The sequence below is a fragment of the Calcarisporiella thermophila genome (assembly GCF_041956535.1).
Source record: "Calcarisporiella thermophila strain CBS 279.70 unplaced genomic scaffold VTP21scaffold_5, whole genome shotgun sequence".
NCBI classification, from domain to species: Eukaryota; Fungi; Calcarisporiellomycota; class Calcarisporiellomycetes; order Calcarisporiellales; family Calcarisporiellaceae; genus Calcarisporiella; species Calcarisporiella thermophila.
In genome coordinates this window covers 454411-465540 of record NW_027192195.1, presented here as the reverse complement: position 1 = coordinate 465540, position 11130 = coordinate 454411, and the positions used below count along the sequence as shown (strand labels likewise).

Here is an 11130-nt window from a genome sequence, read left to right as displayed (position 1 = left end):
GATGCTCTATCCATTTCATATTTGGGTTAGGGCGAAGTGTGTCTTACTGTTCGAGCTGAGGTTGAGCATATCTTTATCATATTAGTTATATTTATAGAGAGAGATATAGCAATAAAAAAACAGATGAAATTAAGAGGAATAGGTATAGAGATTAGCAGAGCATGTAAAAGATACATCCAGACTCATGGCATATCCGTACAAATTAAGAGGAGAGAACCAAAAAAAAAAATAGAGAAAAGAACAAGAAAGAGAGAGAGAACGCTAATGGAAGTTGACAATTTGATCATCACTGATGAAGCCATATCTATGGTACATCGTCCGCCCTCTAATGTAGGGCTCCAAATCAAACGCAGTCTGCCGCAGCTTGGGGTTCAGCTCATTGAGCCGCTTCTCCCAGAGTTCGGTCGCCCGCTCCTCTTCCCCTTTGGCCAAGTGGGCTTTGGCCCACTCGCGCGACGCCTCCTCAAATTCTTTCTGCAAAGCCCGTTGAGCGGCAAGGAGCTCGTCACGGCGCGCCGTGTCCTGAGTGAGCGAATTCTCCCCCTCCTTCGGGGGTAGATATTCATATTTCCACTTGTTTTCCCCGCCAAACTCCTCCTGGAGATTTTTAGGATCGATGTAATCTGCGAGCCCCTCAAAACCGTGTGTAAATCGGATCTAGAAAAGAATAGGCCGGAGCATTAGTACACACCCAATCTAGTTCGGAATAGGACAGGATGGGAGCGTCGGGAGAGAACTCGGTGGCAAGAGAGGGAGGGGACGCCCAACAAAGGGCACACTCACCTTGGCGGCGACTATAGGATCAAGCCAAGGGCGGATGATCTTCCAGCATGGCTCGAAGAACCAGGGGGCGTTATGGATCAAGCAGGCGCCCAAACACTCGGGGTAGAAGGCCTCGAAGCACTGGATAAGGTAGCGTACGAAGGCGAGGTCCTAAAGAGGAGGAGAGAGGGGGTCATTAGGGGACTTGCTTCTGCCGAGTGAGAAAACCAAACACGCCGAGCCAAACTCCTGACATACAAGATTAGCCAAGGTGAAGTCAGTCATGTTGAAGATCACGCAGGCGGTCTCGATGGGCTGGATCAGCATTTTGCGCGCCGTCTCGATTTGCAGCACGGTGAACTTCTTCATGGGCTCGTCGTCCTGATCCCGTTTGAAGTGTTTGCGCACATTGATGATGCTAAACAATGGCAACCAAAGAAGAGAGAGATGAGTAGGCGAAGCCTCTAAATTCCCTTCAACGGGGGGGGGGGGGTCGGCTTACCAAATGGGCCGGTTCCACCGGTCCAGCTGATAAAAGTACGCTTTCCCGCTCGTCCACTGGAACCTCCATCCACGCAACCGCTTCTCCTCGTAGTACTTCTCCATCCCCTCGTCGCCCTTGGCCACCAGGTCCAGCACATTTTCCTTGTGGCGCCACTTCAGGGTGGAGCACATCATCCGCACGGCGAGCTGCACGTCCCACTTCCTGGCCCGGAGGAACCTCAGCAGCACGCTATCGGGGGGGTCGTGCATCACGGCCCCCCACATGCTCGTCTTGATATCCTCGGGAGACATACCGGCGAGGATCTGATCCACGTCGTGGAAGACGGGCTGGCCGTGGGCGTCCACGTAGTTGTACAGGCACACCTCCTTGGGGGCGCCCCCGCCGAAGAACGAAAAACCGCCCGAGGCGGGCTTGACCTTGCCCTCCTCAAGCTTCGATGCTTTGAAGAGGGCAAAGATCAGCTCCCACGCCTGCGCGAGCTTCGTCTTTTGCTCGGGAGTCAAGCTGGAGAGGTAGCCTGTAAGCTGGGCTTGGTCAGGAGGGGGTGGGAGCTTTTCCCCAAAATTTGGGCCTGACAATTCTTTCATTTCCTGGAATTTTTTTTTTCTCTGCTCTCTTCTCTTTAGTTTCCTGCTACGAGATTGAATCAAGGAAGAAAGCTGTCAGCAAAACAGTCCGCTTTGAACTTTCAAACAAGGGAGGGAAAGAGCGGTAGTCTGGGAAAAAAGGGGGAGAGGTAGAGGAGAAACCGAGGCGGGAGAAATAGAAATCTTAAAAAAACATCGTGTGGGGAGAGAATTTTTTTATAGAGCTTGGAAGCGAACTTAGTTCCCGTGCTTCTTTCCCGCGGTTGCACACAAGAGTCCCCAGATTGACCCTATTACGGGATAAAAATGAAGAGTAATTGATGAAAAGAGGGTGATTTTTGGAAACCACCACCGCCTTGGAAATGTGAATCTTAGCTGGCTCCAATGACTGCGATCCTCCACGTGAAGAAATGCGAAAAACGTCGAGGGATGACAGGGTGCTAGAACGAAGGGGAAGGCGACGGGGAGGTATTAGCCCTAGGCCAGAGCATCAAACATGATCAAGTTGCCACGCGATCCTGAAGAGCACGTCCGGTCACTGATAAATTAGCCGGTTCCGCGACCACGTTTATTTGATGATTCTCTCTTTTTTGTTTTCATTTTGGCGCACTCGTTCCAGTCCCTGAGGATAAGTGCTCATTCTCTACCCCACATTATCCATCTATTTCTTCCGGTTTGGTTCAAATGTCCCGGCTGGATTTGCCCGGTGGTGAACCTTGATGGCAGGAATAAGTATATAAAAAGGAAAGCCTCGAAAACTCAAAATCGGAATCCCAGAGCGAAACAGGGGGGCGGCCAAATAGGACCAAAGTATTCTGCGGAAAGACCTTTTTCGTATAACTCGCGCGAGGGCCTGCACGTGTGCTCTGCCACCCGATGGTCGGAATGGAGGAGGTTTTCGTGGCTTCTCATTTCATTTATTTCTTATACACCACCGTCCCCCAAGAAGAACAGGGAGCAAGGTGGGCTAATCAAGCTGTATCACCTCCTTCCTCCCAACCGTCCGAAACCAAACCAATTTTATGCCGGAAGAAATAGGCAACATGGTGCTTTCATCCGTAAACATGCCACCGGAACTATATTCAGTATGTACATATTGTATAGATAATTCTGATTACATATATGAATAATGGATGGATAGATGGAGAAGATATCGGAGACATTTTGTTGGTTTTGGGAGTGGAGGGAGGGGCGGGGGAAGCCGCCTCGTGCTCAATCCACCACCTCCACACACCACATCCCCTGGCCCTCGATCGCGATCCACCTCGCCACGCTCTCCTTCCCGTTCACCACCACCTTGGGCCCCTGCGCGGTGGGGGACGAGGGCTTTTCCCCCGCCACCCTTAGGAACACATGCCCATGGCCATGCCGCAACTTCTCCCACTTCACGGCCAGCTGCAAAGCCGCGGACGGGTCCGTGGTGACGTTCTCGACCGCCGCGAGCTCGGTGCCGGGTACGATGTGGGTCAGCGAGCCGACGACGGGGCTGGAGAGGGGTTGGTCGATGCGCATGAAGGTGCGGGTCTGATGCGGACGGAGCCGGATGTTCTCCCCGGGGACGTGCAGGCGCTTGCGGAGGACATCCAGGCATCCGCCCAACCCAATTCGCGCAGCCTCGCTCTCCTCGCTTTCGTCATCGAAGGCGCGCGCCCGGAAGTAGCCAAGCACTGCGGGGCCGTTCTTGGGCGAGAACGGCAGGGGGATCTGAGGGGAGTGCTTGCCGAGGTTCACGTAGGTGGTGTAGTGCCGCCCCGCCACGGTATAGTGGAGGGCGTACACGTCCTCGTCCCGCCGCACGGGCACGACCCGCTCGATGGACGGCCGCACCTTGGGGAACGTGGCGCTGTAGGCGCGGTGCTGCGCGGCCGTGTACTCGTCCACGTTGTCGGAGATGAAGACGAGGGAGCCGAGCACGTTGTTGCACACCAGGAGCGTGTGCTTCTCCTCGGGCGAGAGCGAGCAGTTCGTCGTCCGCAGCATGACCACGTCCGGATCGTTTCCGAAGAGGTGGTTGAGCTGCCAGCGGTGCAGGGTCGAGTAGAGCGAGTTGAGGGTCGAAACCCGCTCCCGCACGTTCATGCCGCGATGCACCGTCGAGTCCCAGAAGGTGGCGACGTCGCTCCCGATCCGGCAGTAGTCCATCAGCCCGAAGCCGCTCGCCAGAGGGACCCCGCACCCGAGCAGCAGCCGGTCCTTGCCAACCAGCTCGCGCAGGAACTGCATCGACTCGTACATGATCTCGCCGCGGGATTTGCCGTGGGCGGGGATCATGGCCGCCGCAAACAAGAAGTCGAGCTTGACCATGTCGAAGCCCCACTCGTTGAGCACGGTGTCGAACACCCGCCGCAGGTAGTCGCGCACGTTGTCGTTGTAGAAGTCGAGCGCGTAAAAGCCTCCCCAGTTCGACCCGGCCAGGACCATGTCCCCCTGGGAGTCGGTGAGCACCCAGTCTGGGTGCTGTTTAACCAAGTTGGAGTGCTTAGCGGCCGCGAACGGGGCGAGCCACAGGCCTGGTTTAAAGTTGGCGGCCTTGATCTTCGAGACGATGGGCGTGAACCCGTTGGGGAACTTTTTCGGGTTCAATTCAAGCCACTTGAAACAAACAAGAACAATACTCCATTAGTACTCCATACTGACTTGCCACTGGGGGAATGGGCGTGTTACTTCTCGCTCCCCCGGCCTCCCTCGTGTATTGTTTTTTTTTATTCAAAAAGGAGAGGGGGCGGGGGACCCGTTCTTTCATGGTGGTAACACAAAAGCACTCGGTACTTACATCGCCAACCGCGTTCTCAAACCCGTCATCGATCTGGAAAATATCGATGGGATAGCCGTGCTTCTTCATGGCCTCCAAGTTGGAGAGCACCACCTGCTCCGTCACGTCCTCGTACCAATTGTACCAGCTGGTCCACCCGGTCACATGCTCGCTCGACACCCGCTTGTCCTCGAAATGCTTTGCATACTCCTGGAACACCGCCACATCGGACCCCTCCGCCACGAGCACACGCAGCAACTCGCGCTTCTCCCCGGGCTTCAGCACGATGTCGATGTCCTTGACGATGCTAAGGCGGTGGTGCTTGAAAAATGCCTTGAAGTAGGTGTATCCCGCGGAATGGGAGACGGAGCCGAGGAAGACGACGGGATCGCTGTCGTGGTGCGCGCTGTTCTCCAGGCGAAAGAGGGTGAATTCGTTCGAGTGCAGCTCGCCTGCCTTGTTGGAATAGTCGAAGATGCCGTAGTCGCCCTGGAGCTCCATTTTCCCCAGCCACATGGCGGGCTTTGCAATGTCCTTCAGCTTGTCCTCCGCGCCCAACTCGCGAGTCTGGCTCCAGGACTGGAACCCGTTGACGAGCATGCGCCGGCCCTCGAGGGAGGCGGGGAAGTCGGCCTGGAGGGCATTGATGCGGAGCGGACGGGTGGTGACCTGCGCCTGGAGGGAGAGGAGGAGCGTGGAGGGGTTGAGGCTGGTGACCTCATAGGTCAGAACGAGGTCGGTGTTTTGGAATGGCTGTGAGGGCGAGATGGTTCCGTTCAAGGCCTGGGTGGCCGAGGCATCGTCCTCCCGTTCAGAGGGGCGATAGGAGAGCGAGAGCGCAGGATCGACCCTCTGGAAATGGTGGATAGACAGCTCGCCCATGGTGTTCGTGAGTGGTGATGAATGCGAGGATGCGGAATGCGCGGCCCAGAACAGGAATACTAGGACAATTAGGGAAAATGATGAGAGATACAAGGCCAGTGGGAAGCAGCCGGCGGAAATAGCGAAAAATAAAAAATTCAGTACGTGGGTTACGCCCTTCTCATCACCGCCCCCCCAACTGGTGACGTAGCCTTGCCACCGCAGTCACGATCTCGCGTGCAGAACTTTAAAAAAAAAAGGGTTTCGAAAACGAATAGGCAGGAGATCTTCAGGCGAATATGGAAATTCCAATATGCATACCATTTCAGTTCAATTGTCGGTAACTCTTTAACCATAATAAACTCTACGTTACAACCTCGTTTGGATGGGTGTTTTCCAACCCAGACCTGACACAATTAAAAAAAGTAGATTTATAAATATAGGGATATAGAAACAGAGACAGAAATAGGGGGATAGAGGATAGATAGATATGAAGATAAATAATGGTGTATTTTTGTTTTTGTTTTGATTTTTTTTTTCCCTTCCATTTCTGAGCGAAACAAAGAAGAAAAAAAAAATAATACAAAGGCGCCTATCTCCCTGCACTCCTCAAAAGCCCAATAAAAAGGAAAAAAAAAGAAGAATGTTCATGATTATATAAAAGTAAGAGAAAGAGAAACTAATGTACAGCCAAGTATCGAAAAATAGAGAAATAGGAGAGAAAAGAAGAAGAGGAAGAGGAGGAAGAGGAAACAAATCTACAATTAAATAGGGGATGGGGGGGGAGGGAATGGTGAGAGGACGAATAAAGCACACAAAAGGGTTTACTTTTTTGCACCGCCACACTCGGCAAGGTGTCTATTGAGGGCCTCAAGACGAGGCATCTTCACCCCGCAGACGTTGCATTTCCGGAAATGCACCTGCTTGCAGTGACGATTTCGGTCGTGTCTCCGGGCGAAGGACTTTGTGCACCCGTCGATACCACACACGTAGGGGCGCTCGGAGGTGTGCGTGCGCATATGGGATTTGAGGTTGTAAGGTCTATGGAACACCTTCTCGCAGCCAGGATGCGGGCATGGGAAGTGGCCGATGAGCCGTCTCCGGCGCTTGGAGACGGGGTTGGCGGAGGCGGCGGAGTCGGGGGATGATGCGGATGCTGGGGTGACGGTGGAGGAAGGCTTGGATGCAGGGGTGGCGGCTGCGGGCCTGGATTCGGAGGGGAGGAGGTCTTGCGAGAGGAGGTCGGGCGGGGAGAGCAGCGGGGTGAGCAATGCAGAGGAGGGGGTAAGGGTGGGGGTGGGTATCGGGGTGGTGCTGAGGGTCGAGGTGGGGGTGGGCGCGGGGGTGAAGAAGGAGCCGGGGTCGATGTGCTGGGTCAGGGCCTCGACATCGACGCGCATCATCGGCGATGCGGATGCATTGGCCACCGCGGCGACGGCAGCGGGGGCATGGGCGACATGCTGGTGCTGGCTGGCGGGGTGGGTATGATGGGCACCGCTTGTATGGGACCATTCAGCGTCGATGCTCTCGAAGTAGGCGAGTTCGGGCGAGCTATAGGACCAGCAGTGATCTGAGAAGTCGGGCCCGGGGAGGCTGCTATTTGTGTGGGGATGAGCGGGCTCGGGATGTGAATAGAGGCTTATTGGGGAGTCGTGGTAGCTCTGCTGCTGCTGGTAGTAGTAGTGGTGCGCGAGGGGATTGACGGGGACCTGGTAGGGGAAGAGCAGGTCGGAATAGGAATTCGGCTCATCCTTTGTCAGGGGATAATGGAGCGTCATGGCGGATGAATCGCGATGGTAATGGCGGCAATGGCGGCGGCGGCGGCAGCTGTTCCTGGGTGGGGGGGGGGGTGGTGTGTGGGTCCGCGTGGAGGGGAGGCAGTGCTCACGTCAACCGGGAATGGGAAGGGGAGTCTGAGTGCGACGAAGTATATATACTATATATATACACCGGGGGGTCGAGAGCAGAAAAGGAAAAGGAAAAAGGAAAACAATCAGACGGCACGGACAAACAAATAAAAGAGAATCAGAGAAAACAGCGTAAGAAAAAGAGCGTCGTGGTTGTGGTGGGAAAATTACTCGTTTTATATATTCCGCTCGGGAGCATATAAAATTCTTTTCCGAACTTTTTTTTTTGTGTGTGGGTTCCTTGTGGTTTCAATTCACTCTCCCTTGCCCTCCCCTCTCCAGCTTCCTTGAGGAGCCCCCCGGTTTCTCTTGGTGCCGGTCCCACCGACTGCCAGAGCCGAGAGCCGAGTTCGACCGTTTTTTTGGAAGGCGGGCAAGGAACACAAACAACAGTGATAAAACAGAGGATTAATATGTGATCTTGTGCTCAAAACCTTCTTCCTGAAAGTGAACTCCGATTAGACTCGTGTGGAGTTTATTTTGTATTTTCTGTCTGAGATATTCTTGGAACAATCTCGCGCGGGCACAATGACGTTGCAGGCGTCCAAAACGGTCGAGCAGGGAGCAGCCGACTGCGAGGCGAGGGCGCTGGCCGCGGGAGCGCGCGGGCGAGGAGGGAGGGGTACGGCCGCGCGGGCTCCGGGTGGGCTGGGCGGAGGGGGCGGAGGGAGGGGGAGGAGGGCCGCTAGCGGGCAGGGGCGAATGTTATACTTTCTCTATAGTTGGATGGGTGCATAAAGGAAAACAGAGAGGAACCACTAAAATAACTTTGTGTTCCCGTTACCCTCATCCATCTCTCTTACAAAGCGGCGCAAGTGATGACATGCCGTCACCGCTTTCTTGTCTCTCTTGTGCTCTGGTTTTTTCTTGCACTACAACAGGGCATTTGACCAGCTTCCGCTTTTTATAACAAGCAGGGCAACTAAACCCTTGCAACCAAAATAAAACTGACAGCAGCACTGCTTGCAATTCAAGCGAAAAAAAAAAGCGCGGGCCGCAAGCTTCTTCGGGCGCGGGCCCGCCCAGCTCCCCTCCCCTCCCCAGGGCCGCTCAATAGGGTTGGCTCCAGGTGGTCAGTAAAATGGGGCTAATTTTTCACAGAAGATCGGAGGTGGGAGGCTAAAATGCGCTTGAGTCAATTCGGCCCAATCACAGCACAGCGCTTGGTCGTGTGAGTGGCACCCCACCAATCCGCGCGCGCGAAAGCTCCTCTGTGAGGCCAGGCCGGCCCTAAACTTATTTCCCCCTAGATTAAGGTTCTGGCATGATCGTGTATGAGAGATTTAGGAGATACCACCGCAACGGATTTTTATTTACGACTTCCCAAATGAGTCAGTGGATATGTCGTTACGTAACGGCCAATCTCGCTCGCATCTCCTCCCCCCGCCGCCGCGAACGCCGCCTCTTCCTGTTTCCTTGCCCTACGGCCGCGCCCTGCGCGCGGCTGACCTCGCGGTGCGCTGTCTGCCTTCCCCTCCCCGGGCCACAGTGTCAACCGCTCGGACACTGTTTTTGTTTGTTAGCAATGCTATTGGGCTGTACTTTGCTGGGATGAGTTGTATTACTCTTTGCTTGGCCGCCTTCCAAAAACCCTCTGCACGCCTGCCCTCTCCTATCACCGCTCGCTCTCGGCCCCGGCTTCTCCCAGCACCCGCACACTGATCATCCTCGCCGCCCTGTCTTCATTCACTCCCCGTTTCCCCACACAGACCCAATCTCTTCGTTATGCTTGTATATTCCATCCTGCTCCCTCCACGATCACATTGCCCATCCCCCAACTTCTCCCCCGGTCGGAGCCCACGAGGGCCTCGCCAATGAGGGAGGAGCCTAGACGGGGGGGGGGGGGGAGGAGCAGAGGAGTCTAGAGTCTCTGGATTTCCCTTCGTGTTCTAGGCCCCCAAGTCCCGGCTCACGCTGATAGGCCACCGCTTCCCCCCGGCCCTCTCTCTCCCTCGCCCGTGGTATGGGAGGCTTACTTTAACCTTTAATCTTTTGCCTTGCGCCTTGCTCAATGCTCGCCTCCACAGCCCAGTGCTACCGCCCAACTCTGTGTGTGCAAGTGACCTCGCCTGTGCTCGCTGGAGAAACCATCCGCCTTGCCCCTCCGCACCGAGCCGCAGTCTATGCATCCCCGGGTTCCCTTCCCCTGGCTCGGCCTCGCCCATTGGTCCACAGGAAAGAGTCGGAAGGCTCGGCTTAGATAGCCGAGTGATATCGCCTGCCGTGTTTGGCCAATCTCCGCACTCTGTGGAATCCAACCACGGGCTGACAACGAAGCTGGCCAGCTCCTCGTTCTACAAGGGCTGGCTCTGCTCCGCTCTCTGGAATCCTTTCATTTCTCCAGGCGGGCAGGCGCGGTGTCAATGGAGCTGAGCACCAAAGGGCCAGCGGGCCATCCCTTGCTTTGGCCGTCGTTTGACACTGAAGTCGGCTCCTTGGCCCTCGATTCGCCGCTATTTTGGCCGCGCGGGTGAGTACCACGTCGAGGCTCATGACGATAGGTTATGACGTTCCACCATTTGAATGTCAACCTTGTTTTGGGCGATGCTGAAGATCACGCGCATGAATGGCTTGGAGCCCTTTTTATGGACTCGCGCCCGCACGAACTGAGAAGGGCGCCTCGCTCTCACCAAAGTCACGTTTTGCCGTCTTGTGCTTCTTTCTCGCTCTCGCTCTCTCTCCTCGTCTTCTCCCCCTCGCTCGCCCGGTTTCCTAGCACACTTGTCTCCTCTGCTCATTCCATTTGGCTTGCGCCGATTCTGATGTCCATTTGTCTCTTAGTTTTTTGTTTCTAGCTTCATAATGTACCGACATTAATCTAATCCCCCCCCCCTCTTGTGTAAATAACCCTGGCTCTATCCCCCCTCGCTGATCCCGATATCGCCCATGTTTCTATACAGAGTTCCAAACACAACCGTCCCCTCCATAGCGGTCCAAACCTCCACCGCCTCCGCCCTCCTCTACCCGCCGCCCCCCAAAACCGCCCTCACCCGCCTGTACCCGCTGCTCTCCGCGGTCCCCTCGCTCTCGCTCGGCCCTGCTCCCTCGGCCCCCGTGCATCCTCCCCCTCTCCCTAGGCGCACCTGCCTCGCCCACTCCAAGCGCAAGCACGAAAAGCGGGTGACGTTTGCCCGTCGAGCCTCCGTCATCCACGAGCGGCACCACCGCGCCGCCGGTGGAGTGGCTGTGGTGGAGAAACGCAAGGTGCGCTTCTATCCCTGACTCTATTTACATCCGTGAGGCGAGGAGGGGGTGTGTGTGTATCAATAACGGGAGGCGTGCTGTGATTGGGAGACGGCATGATGACGCACAGACTTTCGCGGCCAATAGTAATGAAAAATAGCCTTTTTCCAGCGCAAATGAAAACTTATTTTTTTATGATGCTTATTAATACCTCTTCTTTGAGCAATTATGTGTACTTTTATTTATGAGATGAAAATAGTCGAAATATAGGAAATTTTCTTTTATTGACGCTCGATTTCCGTTGCTCCCATTTGTGGAGGGGCCGCTCCTCTAAGCATTCCGTTTGGTCCTGACCGAGAAAAAAAAAACATAACCGCCAAAAAGAAAGGAAAGGAAAAATGAAGTCACTGCTTAATTTTTCTGATTTCAGCACACCCGGATATATTTTTTTTTTCCCCTTTTTGCGCTTTTCGGTCTCACTCCCCTGGGCATCTCGTTTCATTTCCTTCGCTCTGTTGTTCTTGTTATTGCTATTGTGGTGGCCGCCATTTCTAAACATCTCTGTTGTATTTC

At 54.8% G+C, this 11130-nt stretch overlaps 5 protein-coding genes across 5 annotated transcripts; 2 read left to right on the top strand and 3 right to left on the bottom strand.

The window, feature by feature from the left end:
• Positions 1-261: 261 nt before the first annotated feature.
• VTP21DRAFT_9282 (uncharacterized protein) lies at positions 262-1854 on the bottom strand (the record flags this gene model as incomplete). The annotated part of the gene is made up of 4 exons (XM_069400222.1): positions 262-657; positions 784-933; positions 1021-1180; positions 1265-1854. The coding sequence occupies 4 exons, from the start codon at positions 1852-1854 to the stop codon at positions 262-264; spliced, it is 1296 nt and encodes a 431-aa protein (XP_069254170.1).
• Positions 1855-3066: 1212 nt separating this feature from the next.
• Positions 3067-5488, bottom strand: VTP21DRAFT_9281 (uncharacterized protein; the record flags this gene model as incomplete). Its single annotated transcript, XM_069400221.1, has 2 exons — positions 3067-4446; positions 4628-5488. The coding sequence occupies 2 exons, from the start codon at positions 5486-5488 to the stop codon at positions 3067-3069; spliced, it is 2241 nt and encodes a 746-aa protein (XP_069254169.1).
• An 803-nt stretch (positions 5489-6291) lies between these two features.
• Positions 6292-7245, bottom strand: VTP21DRAFT_9280 (uncharacterized protein; the record flags this gene model as incomplete). Its single annotated transcript, XM_069400220.1, has 1 exon — positions 6292-7245. The coding sequence occupies one exon, from the start codon at positions 7243-7245 to the stop codon at positions 6292-6294; it is 954 nt and encodes a 317-aa protein (XP_069254168.1).
• A 1393-nt stretch (positions 7246-8638) lies between these two features.
• On the top strand, positions 8639-9747 carry VTP21DRAFT_9279 (uncharacterized protein; the record flags this gene model as incomplete). The annotated part of the gene is made up of 3 exons (XM_069400218.1): positions 8639-8836; positions 8898-9179; positions 9268-9747. 3 exons carry the CDS (start codon positions 8639-8641, stop codon positions 9745-9747), a joined length of 960 nt encoding a protein of 319 aa, XP_069254167.1.
• A 513-nt stretch (positions 9748-10260) lies between these two features.
• Positions 10261-10596, top strand: VTP21DRAFT_9278 (uncharacterized protein; the record flags this gene model as incomplete). The annotated part of the gene is made up of 1 exon (XM_069400217.1): positions 10261-10596. One exon carries the CDS (start codon positions 10261-10263, stop codon positions 10594-10596), a length of 336 nt encoding a protein of 111 aa, XP_069254166.1.
• Positions 10597-11130: the final 534 nt, after the last annotated feature.